Raw genomic sequence first — 20105 nt, 5'->3', positions numbered from 1 at the left:
TCCCACCTCCTAGGTCATGTTCTGGTGCAGAACCAGACCCACAAGGGAATCTCCATGCACAACGAGGTTTCCGAACCTCGGCTGTGTCACCCTGGCCGCGCCCCTGTTCCCCCCGACATGCTCCTCCTCCAGCCAGCATAGTTGTGGGATGAGCTGCTCCACTTAGTTTTCTAGGTAAAATACACAACGCTTCTTTCAAAGCCAAACAGGTTTTCCCCCTTCTTTTAAACAATTTTATCCAAACAACTCTTAAAAGTAGTGATGCTTACCTAGGCCTGCCAGATCCCTGCAACTGTATGCAAAATGCTATGTGGGCATGAGAGGAGTGGGTGATAGGTTTTTGAGGAGAGGGTCTCGCCAGATTCTCACCACTCCAAAATGGATTCTACAGCCATCTTCCAAAGTGGCTGCCGAAGAGCATCTGGCCTGTCTTGGTGATCGAGGGTCAAAGGGCACCCTTCTTTATGCCACACCAGGAGGTCCGGCACGGTTCTGCACAGCCTTCTGGGCCCCCACTGCCACATCTCTCTGCTGACACTACGCCCGCCTCAGAGAGGCCTAGCTCCCCTCCCAAGGTGCATTCGTCACGCTGCCGCCACCAGGGAAAGCAGACCAGTGGGCTCATGTGGACATAGATTTCTACCGATGGTCCCTGAGGCCAGGACCCAGATGCTGATGATGAATTCCCAAGGGGGCTCCATCTGAACCTCAGTTATTAGGTTCTTTACCATGAGCTCTCACCCCTCCAGGTTTCTGTTTTGGAGTCTGAAGGGACTGCGGCAACACCCTAGCCCAGTTTTGCTCAAACTTCAGTCATTTGCCTGCCTTTACAGTTTCTGCCATGTCTGTGTGTTGCTTGTACTATTTGTTACTTACTTAATCATTTTATTTGAACTCCCATTTTTTTTTTTTTTTTTTTTTTTTTTACTTAAATACATTTTCAACGAAAACTTTAAATCACTCCTATATCCTTCAACTGAGCAATCCCACTCGCAGGAATTTATCTGGAAGATACACCTCCAACGATATAAAAATGCACACCTACAAGGGTATTCAGTGCACTATTATTTGTAATTGCAAAATACTGGAAACTACCTAAATGTCTGAGCATAAAGATTGGTTGAATCAACTATGGTATGCACCGTGCAGCTGGGAAAGGAATGAGGAAGATCACTGGTGAACAGATACGGAGTGATTTCCGGAGATAGAGCTAAGTGAAGAGAGCTAAGTGCCAAAGAGCATACATGGTGGGCTATACCCTGCATGTAAGAAAGAAGGGAAAATAAGGAAGCGTACCTACCTCTGCTGCTTTTTACACAAAGAAACGCAGGAAGGATATTCCAGAGAACAATAAGTTAGTTATCTACAAGAGGGAGGGGAACAGGATGGAAAGAATGTGGGAGAAAGGACACTTCTTTGTACAAACCCTTTCGCAAAAGTTTTGAGTTTGTTAACATTCCAAATTATTTTTTTAAAAAAAGAAATTAAATCAATACGAATGGGAAGGGAGAACCCTAAACTAAAACAAACAAACAACAACAAAAAAGACCAAAATATATTTCAAATGAATACCATACCTATCCTGAAGGGGGAAAAGAAAGGAAAGGCAGACAGATCCAAGTAGTTCATGACACAACACTTGACTCTATACCCTCAATTTGTGGACTGGGGATACACGAAGTATTTGGTGGTGGTGGGGAGCGGGGAACTGCAAACAACCCTGAATTCTTTATTTATCAAACAATAAACAGTTCTGGAACTTTTAAAAGATGTATTATAGGATTGAGCAAATCGTAAATGTTTTGATGTCACTGGGAGCCAGGGCTCTCGCTGTAAAAGAAGAGACATCCAAATCTGGAGTGGGGAAAGGCAAGAAAGAACCCTCTGGGAATTGACTGGAATTGGAGGAATTGGTAATGTGTATTTTGTATACATACATGCATATATTTCCTAGCTCTGTGCATTGAAAGGGCCAAAAAGCAAGACACCCCATGTAGTCATGAGCACATCTGGTGCCCAGATCTTGGCCTCTAACACAATCGCCCACTGAAAGGAACCAGGGCTTTTCAGAGAAATTAACCCCGAGGAAGGGCACAGTAGGTGGGAAATGAACCTGGAATACCTTGTTATGACAGAAAGTATCAGGACTGATTGAAAAAAAATGATGGGGGCAGATCACAAAGACATAGGGTTCTCAAGGGCCAAATCTGGGATGATTTGAGTAACAAATTAATTAAACACAGTAATGAAATATAAACCACTAAAAAACTGGAATCCATGAGTCTGTGCCAAGAAGAGATAGATAAATAAATAAATGAATGGGAGGAAGGGAGGAATCTTGCTTACAATGGAATACCGAGTGCTGACACTGGAAAACCAACATTCTACCACCATCCTGGTAAAGACTGGGTCAGCAAGAATCATCAATGAATGCCATATCTAAGGGGGAGTTTTTTTTAACTGAAGTATGGTTGACTTACAATATTGTGTTAGTTTCAGGTGTACAGCAAAGTACACACACACATATATATTCTTGAACATATATATATTCTTTTTCAGATTCTTTTTCATTATAGGTTATTACAAGATATTGAATATAGTTCCCCGTGCTATACAGTAGTTACCTGTTGTTAACCTATTTTATATAAAGTTGTATATATCTGTTGATCCCATACTCTTAATTTATCCCTCCCCACCACTTCCCCTTTTGTAACCATAAGTTTGTTTTCTATGTCTGTGAGTCTGTTTTGTAAATAAGTTCATTTGCATTTTTTTAGATTCCACGTATAAGGGATATATGATATTTGTCTTTCTCTGTCTGACTTACTTCACTTAGTATGATAATCTCTAGGTCATCCATGTTGCTGCAAGTGGCATTATTTCATTCTTTTTTATGGCTGAGTAATATTCCATGGTACATATACACCACATCTTTATCCTTTCATCTGCTAATGAACACTTAGGTTGCTTCCATGTCTTGGGTATTGTAAATAGTGCTGCTATGAACAATGGGGTATGTGTATCTTTTCCAATTAGAATTTTTGTTCTTTCTGGATATTATGTCCAGGAGTGGGATTGCTGGTTCATATGGTAAAACTATTTTTAGTTTTTAAAGGAATATCCATACTGTTTTCCACAGTGGCTGCACCCAGTTTATTGGGTTGGCCAAAAGGCTCCTTTGGTTTTTAAAGTAAAAATAAAAGACACATTTTTCATTTTCACCAAGAACTTTATTGAACAACATATTTACCATTTTGTTCCCCTACCTTCTGCCATTTTTCAGGCAGCTTCATAATTCCATCTTCCCAAAACTTTTTATCTTTTTGAGCAAAGAACTGTTCCAGGTGCCTTTTACAGTCTCCAGGGAATTGAAAATTTTTCCATGAAGATAATTTTGTAAAGACCGATATAAACGGAAATCCGAAGGTGCAATGTCTGGTGAATATTGCAGATGAATTGGAACCTACCAGCCAAGATATAACAGTTTTTTCCTGGTCATCGAAGAAACATGCAGTCTTGTGTTATCCTGATGGAAGATTATGCGTTTTCTGTTGACTAATTCTCGATGCTTTTCTGTTGCTTTCAGTTGGCCTAAATGGGAGTAGTATTTGTTGGAACTAATTGTTTGGTTTTCTGGAAAAAGGTCATAATAGAGGACTCCCTTCCAATCGCACCATATATACAACATCACCTTCTTTGGATGAAGACCAGCCTTTGGTGTGGTGGGTCGTGGTTCATTTCCCTTGCCCCACGGTTTCTTCTGTTCCACATTATTGTACAGCATCCACTTTTCATTGCCTGTCACAATTTGCTTTAAAAACGGAACGCTTTCCTTACGTGTAAGTAGAGAATCGCATGAGGAAATACGGTCAAGAAGGTTTTTTTCCGCTTAACTTACGTGGAACCCAAACACAAAAGCGATTAACATAACCAAGCTGGTGCAAATGATTTTCAATGCTTGATTTGGGTATTTTGAGTAGGTTGGCTATCTCCTGTGTGGTATAACGTTGATTGTTCTCAATTAATGTCTCGATTTGATCTCTATCAACTTCAACTGGTCTACCCAACCCTGGAGCATCATCCAGCAAGAAATCTCCAGCACTAAACTTCACAAACCACCTTTGATATGTTCGATCAGTCACAGCACCTTCTCCATACACTGCACAAATCTTTTTTTGCATTTCAGTTGTGTTTTTACCTTTCTTGAAATAATAAAGCATAATATGCCGAAAATGTTGTTTTTTTTCTTCCATCTTCAATATTAAAATGTCTACACAAAAATTCACCAATTTTGATAAGTTTTTTTTTTAAATGCACACTGATATGACAGCTATCACAATACAATCTAACAAAATTTTTTCAAATGAAGTTAAAGACAACTAAGCACTACTGGAGCCATCTTATGGAAAAAACCAAATGAAATTTTTGGCCAACCCAATACATCCCCGCCAACAGTGCAGGAGGGTTCTAAGGGGGAATTTTAATGAGGCACAGGATATCTGCATTATCTCCAAGTGTTTCCCCATGGATTGCTAATTAGTTGCTAAGAAAAGGGAAAGTAATGATACAGTGCAGAGACTAGGCCTTACCTTGACCAGGTGGCCAAAATTAACATCACCTAGGAAGGATAGACAGAGGGCATCATGTACCTCCAGATGTAAACAGGTGTTCTTTATACTATTTTTGCTTTTTTTCACTTTTTATAAATTTGAAATTATTTTCAAATAAAATATTTTTAGCAACTGCTACAATCAGCATAAAATCAGTATAAACAGAAAGCAACTGTGAAAATATACACACGATGAATAAACAAAACAGTGCTGAGGCCTGTTGTGTGCATGGAAAGGGGAGATGAGGGAAAGTGAGGGAGTGTCAGACACATACACCCACCATGAGGCTCCCCTGAAGCTGAGCTCTCAGCAAAAATCCTCACACTATGGTCTTCAAGGCCCTCTCTGTCCCACCCAAAGCCATCTCCATGTCCACAGTTGGGGCAATGCTGATCTAGCTGAATCTCAGCAGCTTACGGAAGGGAAACTGAGGCACAGAGGGATCAGGAGGCGGGCTCTGCCCCTGGCTGCTGTAGGCGCCTCTTCCAGCTCTGCCCGTCAGCTGTGTTGTGTAAAGGAGCATCTGTGCGATATCAGCTCCTGTGTCAGGCACCGTGGCCCATGATCGTGAAGGCTCCAGCACCCGAGCCTGCTGGTGGGGAGGCCCCTCACACCACTGAGTTTTGAGCCGCTGGGAGTGGAGGGACATGCCTGTGAAGCTGCCAGGCTGGGAGCAAGAACCCAAATGTCCAGCTCCTCTGGCTTCAGCAGGCCCTTCCTGGGCCCTCATTGGCCTCTATTGTTTCCACAAAAACCTCCAAAAGCAAAAGAGGATCTGCACATCCATATTCACAGCAGCATTATTCACAGTAGCCAAAAGGTGGAAGCAACCCAGGTGCCCATCAATGGATGGAAGGATAAGCAAAATGTAGTACACCCAAAAAATGGAATATCGTTCAGATTTAAAAAGGAAGAAAACCCTGCCACATGTTACAACATGGATGAATCTTGTGGACATGATGCTCAGTGAAATAAGCCAGTCAGAAAAAGACAAATACTGTATTGATTCCACTTATATGAGGCACCCGGACTAGTCAAATTCATAGAGCCAGGAAGCAGAGTAGTGGCTGCCAGGGGCAGGAGGGAGGGAAAATGGGGAGATGCTTTGTGGGTACAGTTACAGTTTGGGATAATGAAGCATTCTGGGGCTGGAAGGTGGTGATGGTTGCACCACGATGCAAATGTGCAGGAGAGGCCTGAGGACTCTCAGGACCCAAGGACGTCAACCTCCGTCCCTTGATATGACAACTCTGGCCCAACCCGTGAGCTTCCCCAGTACTCTGACACACTTGATTTTTTAAAATAACAGCCATAATTCATCAACTTCCCAGGATGATGGGCATTCTAATCTGATTAGTATTTGGTAAATAAAGTGCTTTTCAGGGAAATGACAGGCATGACCTCCCAACAGTCTTTGACTTGCCAAGTTCAAGGATTTTCTCAGTTGTCCTCTGTGGTCAACATTCCAGCAATCACGGTGAGGCCAGACAATAAAAAGAGGGGAAGGGGATGATAAGAAAGCCTTCAAAAGAAGGTTAAGGGAAAGAGGAGAAAGATGCCCTTGCTGGTTACCTAGGAAGTATGGGAAAGACCGCATGCTACTGGCTGGCTTTGGAGCAGAATTGCAAGAGGGCAACAGAGCCTGGCAATGACAGGGTGTGTATGTGCTGAGTGTCTGGGGTACCCCTTCCTTTGCTTTCATTATCGTTTACTGGACAGCACGAGATTGAATTCAGAATGTTTTTTCTGGGAAGTTGCTTTTCAGAGGATTTGTCTAAGCTGACCTCCAAACCTTCTCCTTATACTAGTTAAGCCCATTGGAAAAGCTGGTGCACCCACACCTCTCTACCCCAGTGGCCCATGCCCCACCACAACTCAGCCACCTCACTATTCATTACAGAAATGAACAGAGAAACAGGCCCCACAGAAACTCGCCGGGGTGACCAAGCACAGAGTCCCCCCCAGCCAAGCTCAAGTCCCCCTTCCAGGCTCCTCACTCTGCTCTTCATCTTGCCAGGGCTCCTATTCAGTGCTCATGTGTCACATGCTAAATGCTGAGGCGCCAACATTCTCATTGCTGACAACCTGAGAGCTGGGCATCGTGCAGCCCCCTCTATCAGTAAAGAAGCACAGAAAGGGTGATGACTTGCCCAGGGTCACACAGCTCCTCGGGGGCTGAGCCACAGGTGTCTGGGATGCAGACCCCAACCTCCTGATAGCTAGTCCCTGGCTCGCCCCAATCAGAAAACTGCCAGGCCTGGGGTTGGCTCTGGCTTTGCAAAAATGAGGCCAGGTTCCATTTCATTTCAGTAGAAACTTCAAAGAAAAGAAAAGAAAAAAAAAAAGCCAAGCTGGGGCTCTAAACTCCTAGGCACCCCCAACGCCCAGCTGACTTGGCAGGTTCAAAGTCAGTGCCATTCCCTTCCCTCCATGCCCATGTGGGGATTCAAGAAAGGAGTAAGCTTTGAAGGTCAGGCTGTGAAACTGATGCCTACACTTTTTCCATAAGCAAAAAACCTATTTTTCCATAGGCCAAACCCTATTTTTCAAACAAGAAGTTCAAACGATTCATTCTCTTGTCCCAGGTCCAGTTATTAAGTTACTGCTCTAAACGAATCCAAAAAGAGATGACGGTCCTTCCAGACTGAAGAGGAGACGGACACGGAAGTGCATCTGGGTGGACTCGCCTCTGGCCAGAGGGACCAGGGCACCCTGGTCTACCTTTCAGCACTCAACTTCTGAAAAGTGAGGGGGCCCTGTGATTTTTTTTGGTTTCAGAATGAGTTGCCCATCACTTGGGACCCGAGGCAGAGCACATTTCTTTGCAAACTGGGGGTGAGAGTAGAGGGTCCAGGGGTGCATATTCATTTCACACAACTTCCTTGTCAGGGCTTAAATGTGGAGGAGGTGTGAATTCTGGGTGCTGCATTTGTAGGAAAAAAATAAGTCAATGCCACATACAAATCAGGTCATGGCAGAATTATGACTTGTGACCACGTGTCTTTTGACTCCTGTGCTTTACGCCACCTTTTTTTTTGTTGTTGTTGTTTTTTTTTTTGGCGGTACGCGGGCCTCTCACTGTTGTGGTCTCTCCCGTTGTGGAGCACAGGCTCCGGATGCGCAGGCTCAGCGGCCATGGCTCACGGGCCCAGCCGCTCCGTGGCATATGGGATCCTCCCAGACCGGGGCACGAACCCGTATCCCCTGCATCGGCAGGCGGACTCTCAACCACTGCGCCACCAGGGAGGCCCTACGCCACCTTTTTAAGTAAAGATTTCACCACTGAAATGGGTGAAAATGGCAGGGTATGCAGTGGGGAACTGGCGCCAGCATCTCTTTACTCAAAGAGTCAAGGCTGTCAACAAGCCCCTAGATCCAGGGACAATGCAAGAAAGCACGCTAGAGAAGAAATAACTTGGAGGAGAAAATAGCCACATGTCCACCTCAAAACAGGAAGGGAATGGAAAAGAAAAAAAAAATACAGGAAGGGAGAAGACGGCCTGAGGAAAATGGCAGAGTACACAGAAATAGTGTGGCTTTCTAAGGGAACACCTGCTGTTTCTGCTGGCCTGGCACCCACGCCCCCTTCTTCTGGTAAACACACTTCATTTCTTTCTGAAGCAGTCACCTTAGGGTAGGAACACAGGGCCTGGCCAATCAGCACAGAACATCCCTCTACAGGGTGGGCAAGCAGGTCCGTCAGCACCAACGAGCATCGGCTCCCAGACTTCAACTGAAGCCCGTGGGAAGGAGCAGCTCCCTTTCCACTCGGTGGTAGGCTGGCAGGATGCAAGCCTCACACGGCCAATGGTTGTCTGTGTACCCGGTCCAGCCCCACCCAGGCCTCCCAGTCCCATGAACAATAATTGCCTTTTTTGCTTGAGCTAGTCTGAGTTGAATACCTAAATCTTGCAACTACAAGAATCCTAACATAGCCTCCTTAAAAAAAAAAAAGTCATTACATTTCCTACAGTCACAATTTCCAGATGGGGAAAATGAGGTCCAGACCTTGAGGAGGCCATCCAAGGCACACAATAGGTCTAGCTGGTGAGACAGGACCGTAGGTCACATCTCCCATCTCCTAGGCACCTCCCCCATCTACACTGTCCTCTGGCTTGAAACTGAGTGAGAAAATGTGCCTGACACCCTTCCAAGTCACAGGAATTAACAGCTGTGTGGTTTCACCCAAACACAGATACAGTCTAAGGAGAGAACACCTTCAAACAGGAGACTAACTAAGAGATCAAATAAACAATTCAAAAAGCCCCAGAATACAGCTGCTGCTGCCCAGTTAGGTGTCTCTTTGCTGGACAGGCCTGTGAAAGTTGTATTTATTTACAGCGAGCTGGGTGGGAAGACAAATATGCATTCGAGAAAGCGGGAGGGCACTACAAAGCCAAGGAGTCGCGGAGAGCCTCGCTCCACCGGGCTCTGAAGTCTGCATCAGCCACCCAAGTAAAGCCTCTGGGGAAATTCCTGGGCCCTGCCTGGCACAACCTGGCTGAGTAACCGCCCAGAAAACAGGGTTTTGGAGGCTGGTGAACATTTCTCCCCGTGCCCCCTGCACAGGGCAGGTGGGCCCAGCCTGCAGGGAGTCCTTCCCCCGACCCCAACCTGGGACCTGGGACGGCAGCCTTGCTGAACCTCTGAAGCCCCTGTGCGCCAGGACTGGGCTGCCTGACTGAGTCATTTGATTGTGTGTTTGAGGCCAAGCCTGCCCTTGTCCACACCACGGTTAGTCACGGCCCCGGCCTGGTTAGACAGCAGCCCTTAAAAGGACTGGAACAAAAGAGGTAGCATCTTTCCAAAACAAAATTGACGAGAACACAGGGTGCAAAATGGGGTGAAGTCGTCCATTCCCCCCCGCCCCGTATGGCTACAGGACAGCTAAACCCAGGGGTTTAAGCAGACAATTTTCTCCCAAGTTAGAAAAATAGTCAAAACGGTCCAAATAAGCAAACACGTATGGCTTACCTTGTGTCTGCCCCTCACCTGCCCACCAAAGTGACATTTGTTGGCAAAGGTTTCCCAAGCCAAAAAGGAATTCCTAAACCAAGATGCTTACTGCATACTTTGAAGAGAAATAAAAGAGTACTAGAGATCTCAGCCTTAAAAAGAGGGCTGGTGGCACTGGGGAGACGCTCTGGTTATACTTATCGAAATGTGATCGTGGCATTCGCTGAGAACTGCCAAGAAAATCAGAATGGGGCCAGCAGGGTGGGGATGGGGTGGGGTTTGGCTGCCCAGTTGCAGCAAACTCCCCAAAACAAATGCGTTCTCAGTCACTGATTTACTGAGCCGCTCTGTTTTCCAGCTTCAGAGGCCCTGGACGCACACAGTCCGGGCTGATGGGCTGGGGAGCTGACTGCAGAGCAGCCACTGCTAGCCCAGGACCCAGGAGGATGGCTCGCAGGAAATGCTCCCCACACCCCCAGCAGAACACAGCTGGGAGCTGAGGAGAGCCCGTGTCTGTCCCAAGAGGTGTGGTGGGAGCTCCCCTCTGGTGAGCAGAGCCCCTACCTCACTTGATCCCATCACCTCCTCCACCCTGAGTGCCCGGGGCCATGGCCAGAGACCCCATCTGTGTGGCTGTGAGCCCGGCCCATGACACAAGCAGCTGGACAGTTCAAGCTTGCTTCATCCCAGAGCAGACAACGCTCTCCAGATGGAGGAGGTGTTAGCATCTAAACGAGAGGGAGGTGAAAAATAAACCAGAATCATTCCTGACAAGGGCAGAAAAGAGGACAAAACGATTCTGTTTACTGAGCACACAGGCACCAAACACAAGTGTACCTCACTCTAAACAGATGAGGGCTTGAAAAAAATCTGTAAGAATCTAGGGGATTATATTTGATCATCTGATGCCAAAAAACCATAATCTTACTAAAAGCACCTAATTTCATTCAACATGGGCCATTTTTCTTCCTGCAGTGTGCTGGAAATGATGACTTCTGTCAAAATCATAATCCCGGGTTATCGGGAGTAATCAGAACAGCAGTAATGATAAAGATGACAATAGTAACAGTAGTAACAATAGCAGGAGATACTTATGACATGTGCCAGGCACTGCTCTGAGCATGCTACTTGTATTAACCTGTTTAATTCTCTTAATAAAAAAGTAAATACTACTGGTTAGCCTCTTTTGACAGATGGGGAAATGGAGGCACGGGGCTAAAAGGAAAGGGCCTTGCTCCAAGCCACCCATCCGACGAGGGCAGGCCTTGAACCAGATCTGCCCACAGCTGCTTCCCAATGGCTGGCTGTGTAGAATGAGGTACACCGGTGCCTGGAATGACAGCTGCACCCACTGACACACAAGGGGGACCAGACACAGAGGACAGCCTGGCTGTCAGGCCGGCGTTCACGGGCGCAACTCACCTTCACTCTCCCCACTTGTCTTGGTGCCTTTTGAACCACCCTCTGTACCTTTAGCCTTCTCGGCGTCTTCTTGGGCATCCTCGGCAGGCCCTTTCTCCTCATCTTCTTCCTCCCCAACGTTTTTGTAGTTGGGTCTCTTTTGCACCCGTCTCTTGCCCTTGTGCTTGTTCATCTCAAGGGACCGCTCTAGCGTCTCGGTGGGTTTAATGAAGCACCGAATGCTGGGCTTGGCCTGGAAAGTCAAACCAAGGTAACAGACGGATTTGAACGTTGCAATCTCACTGGCTCCTATCAAGCTTCCCGAGAGTTTCTGCCCCAAGAAATTCCTTTCAATACAACAAATTCTACCTCCTCGTTGATTATTATGACTATTATTAACATCATCACTATTAAATAATCTAAACCATAGCACCAGCTACCATTTATTGTCCACAGTCCTAAGCCACTCTGCACTTAACACACACCAGCTCCCTGCTTCCCAAAGGTCAGAAACACACTTTCAATACTTTTATGGTACTTTCTATGTGCCCGATGCTGTTCTAAGGGCTCTGACTATATTATCTCACTTAAAGTTTACAAAAAACCCACAAAATAGTACTGTTGTTATGCCCATGTTATGCTCAGATGAGAAAACTGAGGTTCAGAAATGTTACGTGACCGCCCAAGGCCACACAGCCAGGAGGTGGCAAAGCTGGGATTCAAAACCACTTACCATCTGCAGAATTTATGTCTTAACCACAGCACACTATTAACTTCTAATTTAAATATATTTATTTTAAAAGGAACTGTATATCACAACAGAAATGGAACACCAGTGTACCTTGCCAATATAACAATAAAAAATAGAAAAGAAAAAGCAAGGTGTATTGGATGTAACCAAATGCTGGCTCTCTTTAGAAGGGGAGCCTGGCAAGCATGAGTGATAAGTTAAAGCTCGTCCCCAAAGGAAGACGTTTTCCCCTGAAAAGTCGGAAGGCTTCTAAGAGAAATGAAAAAGACCTGTGTGTCACCATGGTTCATATCCTGCGTTGTGGAAAACATGGCCGTATCTCAGTCCTTATAGCAACCATGAGATGTAGGGATTATCAGTCCCATTTTACAGATGAGAAATGAGGCTCTGAAGGGTTAAGTGACTTGCCCAATGTCACACAGCTACTGAGCTGGAGAGTCAATTTGAATTGAAGCTTGCCCAATCCCAAAGCCCATGCTCTTTCTAAAATAATAGTGCTTCACCAGGAGCTCAAACTCAGTTCCATGTTTAGTGCTCTTTAAAAAGTATTTACATGCAAATGAACCAGGTCTAGAAAGTAGCAAAGACCACACACACAAAAAATTGTCCCTGATTTGTTTGGGGCAGGATTCTGATTGAAGTGTTTTTCTCCAGGGTCTGGATGATATTCCGACATCATTTTGTCATTGAAAAACAGAAAAGTTTTAAAGTAAACTTTTCCATTATCTTGATATGGTCTATCCATCTTATGAATTTACCCCAAACAACCACCAATTGTGTTCTGGGGGCCACCGTACCTTGCCAATAAGTGGAATGTGCTCTAAGAACACAGATTAATTTCAATAACACTCAAAACAAAACCTAATTGAAAGTTAAATTAGCATCTAAATCCAGACATTAATTTTTATTTACCTACTTTGGATTATTCATCCACAAAAATGGCAGATAAATTGAGACATGATTCTACTGTCCAAGAAACCCAGATAGTGAATTACAGATGCCAATAACCAAAAGCCCAGAGACGGGAGCGTTCCGGGCGCGCACCACTTGACAGACAGCATCAATCAGAGCCCACTTAGGACGCTGTGCGATTGAACGCAGCCCCAGATGCCCCCCTCATCCTCTCCTAAAGGGCCCAAACCTGCTAAGTGAGGGCCCCAAGATGAAGTGAGTGTTTCCTCTGATCACCACTTACGCCCAGTGAATTTTAGAGCATACCATACTCAAAGCTTTTCAGAAACAGAAAACTGAGACCAAACGCAGAGCAAAACACCACTCAGTCAGAAGTTGAGAGCAGAAATTCACAGGGGTAGATGCAGAAACCTCTCCCTGAGCTCTGTATAGACTTAGATGTACAGAACAACCCGCAGCACTAAGGAAAGTGGAGCAGTGCACGAGTTCCAGGGCTGGTCAGAGCGCTGTGAACCCCAGCTGAACCCTACATGAGCGGTGGGGCCTCTCTGAGCTTCTGGCTACTTGTCTAAAACATGGGGCAATTCTGGCTTCCTAGAACTAAAGGAAATCAGGGATAGAAAGTTCCTTCAGAGCCCAGCAATGCACTAAGCAAACAACAGTTACCTTCCTTTCCCTGACTATACCAAAAAAAAAGTCAACTGTGAAAATGAATTCAAAAACTTTCCAAGGGGTCTGCTTTTCTCCATGATCAGGAGTTGGGGAGGGAGGGGGGAAGGATGCTTACCAGGAACATTTCAAACCTTTAAAATGCAACCTACCCAGTAAATAGCTGGAAATAACCTAAATGCCCATCAACAGGGGAGTGATTAAGTAATTATGGTCTGTCCATAGAGTGGGAATCCACATAGAGGTTAAAAAGACTGAGGACATTTTATGTCTAGATAATGCTGATGTGGAAACAGCCTCAGGATAAAAAAGCAAGAACAGGAAACAAAGCAGAGTCCCTTTTGGGTAAAGCTTTATGATGATGGTATAAACACAACTTTTCCTGGAAAGTTGCATAAGAATATATTAGCATTTCATGTTTGGGGAAAGAAAGAAGGCAGGTGGTATTGTGTGTGCACACCCACAGAAGTGCACTTAAGAGTTTTTCACTTCTATACCTTTCTGTTTGGTTTGAAATTTCTAATCGTGTATGCATGTTAACTTCTAAAAAAATTCAACAGGGATCCTTTGGACACTGGAGTTACAGACTTTATTTTCCCCCCTTTTCTTCTACATTTAAAAAGCCTGATTTCTGTTGTTGTTGTTGCTAATACTAACAACATCAAGATCCCATAGTTATCATGGAGAAGCTGATATGGTGTGGCTGGGAAATGTGGGCAGGCATCCCTGATCATTTCTGCTGCTTCTCATGAAGAGCCTTCTGGCTGCTAGCTCCCCAGGAATCTCTGTGTTACACTGGACCACCTCAGATGTTCCAGACGAAAAGCCCCCAGGAGAAGGGCCATCTCACACCCCGCTGTGCTCTCCCACTAAACCAGGTACCTGGAGCAGGGCAAGCCTTGACAGGCTGCTGAATGGTGGCCTGTATCATAACACGTCCAACGTGATGGAGAGAAGAAGAAGAAAAGGGAGGGGGGGTGAAGAAAGGAGCCTAACGCCTCAGGAGTTGCGCTTAGTAGAAGAGCCAGCACAATGGAGTCAACCAGAAGAAATGGGAAAGCTCACTTCAGAGTCAAAAAACAGAAGGCCTTTGGGTTTATGTTCTCATAAAGAAAGCACACCACGCATGCCTCAGAGAAAAGCCTTCTGCAAATAAGGTCTAGGTTTCCCAAAGGCCGCAGGCTCGGCTTTCACCAAGGGCTCACCTCCCAGGGCCCTGGAGCCTGAGCTGCAGGAGGCGTGGAGACTCCGGGCCCTCCTTGCTGACTCCAGAGATCCTGCCGGGTACCCGAGTGGGGGATGCAGGAGGGGAGCCTTGGGCTCTGTGGCTGGGACATTCAGGCTGGCTTCTGGGGTCAGAGGCAGCTGAAGGCCAGCAACGCCTTCCGCCAGCCTTCATGCCTCCGACCTTTGGTCCTTGCTTCAAAGTTAAATATCGAAAAGGTGACTCCCCAGGGGTCAGCGATAACTAAGGCCTTTCAGGGGCTGTGGGATCTGAGAACAGGTTCTGCAAGGACAGTGAGAGGGGTCAGGGGCAAGGGGTCAGGAGGAAGGACGGAAACATGCAAGGCCCGGGCACCTGAGTGGAAACGGAGAGGCAGTATCACCAATGCCACCGAAGTCAAACGGAATGTCCTCCACTAGTTCTGGGTGCAGCCCTTTGAAAGACCCTGACGTAGACCGGACCAAGTTGCAATCAATCAATCGAGGATTCCGCTCACAGTTAAAAAACAAAACTGTCAACTTAAAACATGTACATATACACCATGTTTTCCTGTGTTGATAGATATTTGCATGACAGTACACAGAGCAAGGTCTGGAAGGATACACAAACTGAAAACAGTGGTTCCTTTTGAGGAAGATACTGAGGTTGGGGGAACTTTCACTTTCTACTCTAGTCACTTCTGTATCATTCAGTTGTTTTACCCCAAGAAAGTATTACCAGTGCCACTAAAATGTAAAGAATACCTTTAAAGAATGTACCTAATGCCACTGAATTGTATACTTAAAAATGGTTAATCCATTGTAAACATTACTTGTTATAGGTATTTCACCACAATTTAAAAAAAAACTTTAAAAAAGGCACCTCTGAAAGTCAGAGTGGTGATTAGCTGGTGGGAGGGGGGTGGGGTGCTGGTTATAGACTGAGAAGGAGCTGCATGGGATGCGAGATATGTTTTCTATCTTGACCTGAATTACAAGCTTCCCCCGCAATCTGAAAGTAGAGCATTCCCATGAAACCTTCTGTAAGCCAGGACGGTGCAAAGCAAGAAGCAACTGCCTTAGGACACATCTTGCTAACAGATATGCAAAATAAATGGTGATAAAGCACAGATGCTCACAGAACACAGTACAAAGCTACAGGGGTTTGACGCTGAGGTGCTCAGTGTGGTTCCCGGGAAGAAGCTTGGTGAGGCTGCTCCCCTGCTTGGGGTGTGCACTGCCTCTGTAAGGGCTGCTGCAAAACCAACACTGTACCTTATTTTCACTTTTCACCTTTTTTCGTAAAAGTGAAAATCCTCTTTAGATTTCTTTCAGTCTTTTGCAAAGTGGTCTTTGGTAACAGAGAAGCAGCCTCAAGCAAACTTTTGAAAAGTGGGAGACGCCTGCACACATTAATGTAATCATAGGTACAAAGCCATCAAGCAGTACAGCGAAGATTACTGCACTTTTATGCACTTTATTCATGTTATCCCTCGATGTTAAAAAATGTTTGCTAGAGGATTTCCAATAAATTCAGATTGTCATTATGCCCTAAATATAAGCTAGGAGCAAATCAGACAACTCGAGAAGCTGGCTTCGTGGCAGTTGCCAGGGGGCTGAGCGCCGACTAAACACCAGGCGCTGGGCTAGGAGCTCACAGTCCAGCCAGGAGCCGCGATGTACTGCTGTGTGTCCCACATGGACACTAGGAGACAGAGGACACTGCGGGCACAGAGGAAGGAGTGGGGAACTGTGCCAGGACAGGGGCGGGTGGGTGGGGGGGCTTTGGAAGCTTCTGTGGCAAAGGAAATGACTGGTCTGAGTCTTGAGTGTTAGCAGGTCACTGGAATACACAGGAGGAGAGGAGAATGGTTAGAAGGCCAGCTCAGAGCTCTGGACAGTCACCTTTATTTCTGTCAAGGCCAGGACCACCTGGAGCTGGTGCACGTGGTGACAGCGGTGGTGCCCTGGGACACAGTGTGCTTGGCCAGCTCCCAGGTAGCAGCAGGGGGTGGTGCTGAGCCAGTCAGGTGGCCTCTCCAGCCAGTTGTACAAGAAGGAGTTCGTGATGCTCACGGCCTGGGAAAAGACGTCTGTGGCCCCTGCCTTGGCACATACAACCTGCTGAGTTGGTTTCCTGGTGCCACTCAGTGCTGCAGAGGGGAGGGGAGAAGGCAGCATGGGGACAAGAGGCAGGCCACCCAGGGCAGCACCCTGACTGAGAAGAAAAGGAGGGAGAAAGACACTGGTGGCTGGAAGGGGCAGGTAAGGGAAAGGACAGGTGACATGGCCCGGAATTCTGTCTGGATCTGTGGGAGCTGTCACAATGGTCAAGCTAAGAGAGCTCACCTTCCAGGCTTTCCCAGGCCCTAGCCTGCTCACCTTCTGAGGAAGCAACTAGAATCCTTTTGCTCAAACAGCTTTCTAAGGGACTTGAGAACGAGGAGACAGGTTTTCCCCTACAGAAGGAGGCAGGTCATGATGCTAACAAAAACATGTGCAGCATAAGGGCAGACCTGAGCCCAGATCTCAGACCCGCTTGCTGGCCAAGCGAGCAGCGAACCTGACCAAATGAGCCTCAGTTCCCCCATCTGAAAAACAGGGACAATAGCAGCTCTGTCACACGCTGCCATGGGGCTGAAGTAAGATGCTGAACGCAAAACTGCTGGCATGACACCTGCCACAAAGGGGCACTCTAGAAATATTTATTCACCTTCGAATATTGCCCTCCCACCCCGCCCCCGGCAAATAGATCACTAGGCTGGAAGAGATGGCAGGGGAGGGGGGCTAACTTTTAAAAACCAATCAAACTAGCAACTTACCATTCGCCGGCTTTCTGGTTTGTGAGTGGGTGAGACTCACCTCCCCAAAGTGCTCCTGGGCCCCTGGCCAACCCCCCGACCTCCAGCCTCTGGGCCTGCAGGGTGTACGGCGCAAAGGAAGGGTGGGATCCGCGGGGCGCTGGAGCAGTCGGAGTCCGGCTCGCTGTCCCATGCACCCTGCTTGCTGCTTTCTCCTCTACGGGCCTCAGTTGCCATGTGTATCAAATGGGCCTCACATTGGCACTTCCCCGCAGGGCTCCTGTGAGGTGCCCAGAGGTAGTAATGCGCTTTCTTGTTATTTTTTTCAGGTAATGATAACAACCATGGCCAACACCCAGTGAGCATGTGCAATGTGCCCAGCGCTGCTCTGGGCACTTGACATATATTGACTCACTTGATCCTGCAAACAACAGAAGCGGGAGGGAGCTGCCAAGGGCGAGGGACTTGCCCTAGGTCACTGCTCATGAGAGGCAGTGGTTTGAACCCGGGAAGTATACCTTTGGCGCTCCCCACGTGCTCAACCATTCTGCTGCCCCACTCAGGCATTCACTCCCTCCCACAAGGACCTGCTGAGCCTCCCCACGTGAGCCCAGTCCCCTGAAGGATGTAAAGGCCCTGCCATACCCGGGTCACACTGCCCGGAGGAGCAGGTAGCCCTGCTTGGGGACAGTCCACACATCACATCACTCACGGGGTGGCCCTCTGACCTGACAGGCATTATGGACGAGCACAGTGTGTAATTATTTCCCATTTCTGTCTCCCATGCACAGAGCTCCAAATGCCACAGGGGTCACAGTGACCCAGGTTTACGCCCACCGTAACCAATGGCACTGCAGCACAAGCTTGGCAACTGGCTTTGCAGGGAAGCAGGGCCGCTAATTGCTGCCAAGCGAGCCTATGCTCATTCCAGAACGAGGTGATCAGCAAGCAAACATCAGACGGAATAAACTCCTGGGTGATGTATGGGTGCGTGTGCTACATGCCAAACCCTGAGTGACATGGGGCTGCTGAGCCAAAGCCCACACACGTGTCCAGAATGCACAACTGCAGCCACATCAGCGAGGCGACTGGGCAACACAGCTGAGCTTAATGGCGAAAATAAAACCCGTGGCGGGGGAAACATGAAGAGGTAACAGGCCACTTCCATTAACAAGAGGAGCGTGGCTTTCTTCCCCACGATCGGCCAATTATCAGGGAGTGTTGTGGCGGCCGAGGCATAACCCAAAGCAGTGCGCATTTATCTGGAATCGGAGCCCTCTCGGAGCTCAGACGCCTTGCGCCACACACAGCTGGTGCTCAGACTCTGTGGGGACCCGCAGGTCACGTCAAGATGGTGTTGGGACTTCTTAGAAAGCAGCCTCGGGGTGCTGCTGGGTCTGTAGGAGACCAGCCTCATCCCCTGTCCTTCCCCATCCCTGGTCATCTTCTCTGTCCCTCTCAACGTCTAGCATTGCCTAGTCTGTCCCTCTGATGCTGCATCTGGCACTCCATCAAGAACTAATGAATGCTTGTAGGATGAATTAATCCCAAGATATTTATGATTGAAGAGGCATGTTCAACGCTCATGCAAAATAAAATACCCTGTACTCTGATTAAACAGTGACAAACCAAGCACTTAGTTGGTATTTCTTCAGGAGGAGTATTTTACATCTTGTCCTCTAAGAAAACATAATGAACTATGAAATAGTGGTGACTCTCAGTGACCTGAAATGTTCGGTCCAGAACCCCACATCTCACGCTAACCTGGAGACCGTCACTGGGGATGGTGGCAGAAGAGCACGAAGCAGAAACAGCCTGGGGACTTGGGGCTGGATGCGTGCAGTCCCGCACAACTGGGGGATGACAGAATGACCCCTTAACCCGTTAAGTTAGCGTTGCCTTCCGCATGCAGAGAATGTGATGATGACACTACCTTACTCCGTGGGTTATCAGGAGACTAAAATGAGACAGTAAAGGAGGCGGATGAGCGTGCTCCTCGTCTGTAAAATTTAAACGTCCCCCTCCCCCCACTGATCCAGTATGTTGCTTGCCTTCCGGCCCCTCTTTCGATCCCAGACAGCCAGCTCATAACCATCAAGGTCTCTGGTCCACCATTTTCCGAGCCTTGACCATCCCAACCCTCACCACCACCCCACTCTCACCAAGGTAAGCTCCTCATCCTTCATCCTCAGATCCAGTGTCACCCCACCTCCCTCACTGTCATCTCCTGAAGCTGTTTTCCATGTCTTCCCAGACGCAAACCTTAAATCTGTGTTGACATGCTTGTTTACCGTCTGTTTCCCCACCAGGATGTCAGGACAGGGACCTCGTCTGTCCATCTTGCTTGTCCTGCAGCCCCTGAGGGCAGCACCGCGCCAGCCTGGAATGGGTGGGTGCTCCCGAAATACCGTGGCGGGAGGTGGGGGAGGAGGGAGAGCAAGCACGCCAACCAGCCTGGCATGCGGTCAGTGCCCGACAGAGGGGCGCTGCTCCTGCTAGGGACGGACCATCCACAGTCCAAGTTTCACCCAGAACAATACCGATGGCCCGAATAAAGCCCTTTCAGGTTTCTTTTTTTTCTTTTCTCATGAAGTTTTCAAGAATCTGTCCCCATACCTGGCTAGAGGTTCCCGGGGCGGGGGGACCGTCCCCTGAGGTTATGAGCATTGCAGCAAGTGGTCAGCAGGCAGTCAATCTCAGGCCAGCCAGGACTCAGAACTCACGGGGGCAACCACACTATCCGTCCTCCAGCATGAGAGTTACACCCACCTGCCACGCTGACTTGTCCTAGGTTGGGCAGTG

At 47.4% G+C, this 20105-nt stretch overlaps 1 protein-coding gene across 2 annotated transcripts in view; it reads right to left on the bottom strand.

The window, feature by feature from the left end:
• CLEC16A (C-type lectin domain containing 16A) overlaps positions 1–20105 on the bottom strand; it is a gene marked incomplete at both ends in the record, with an annotated part of 206270 nt that overhangs the window by 141088 nt on the left and 45077 nt on the right. The window contains one exon of one of the 2 annotated variants that reach the window (XM_079719268.1): positions 10989–11220. In XM_079719268.1, coding sequence (XP_079575394.1) covers positions 10989–11220 — 232 coding nt within the window. The remainder of the gene's footprint in view (positions 1–10988; positions 11221–20105) is intronic. The other variant, XM_079719269.1, reaches the window with a different exon arrangement.

The sequence above is a fragment of the Hyperoodon ampullatus genome (assembly GCF_949752795.1).
Source record: "Hyperoodon ampullatus genome assembly, chromosome: 14".
Classification (NCBI taxonomy): domain Eukaryota; kingdom Metazoa; phylum Chordata; class Mammalia; order Artiodactyla; family Ziphiidae; genus Hyperoodon; species Hyperoodon ampullatus.
The sequence above is the reverse complement of the archived record's forward strand: the minus strand, read 5'-3'. Positions and strand labels throughout refer to the sequence as shown.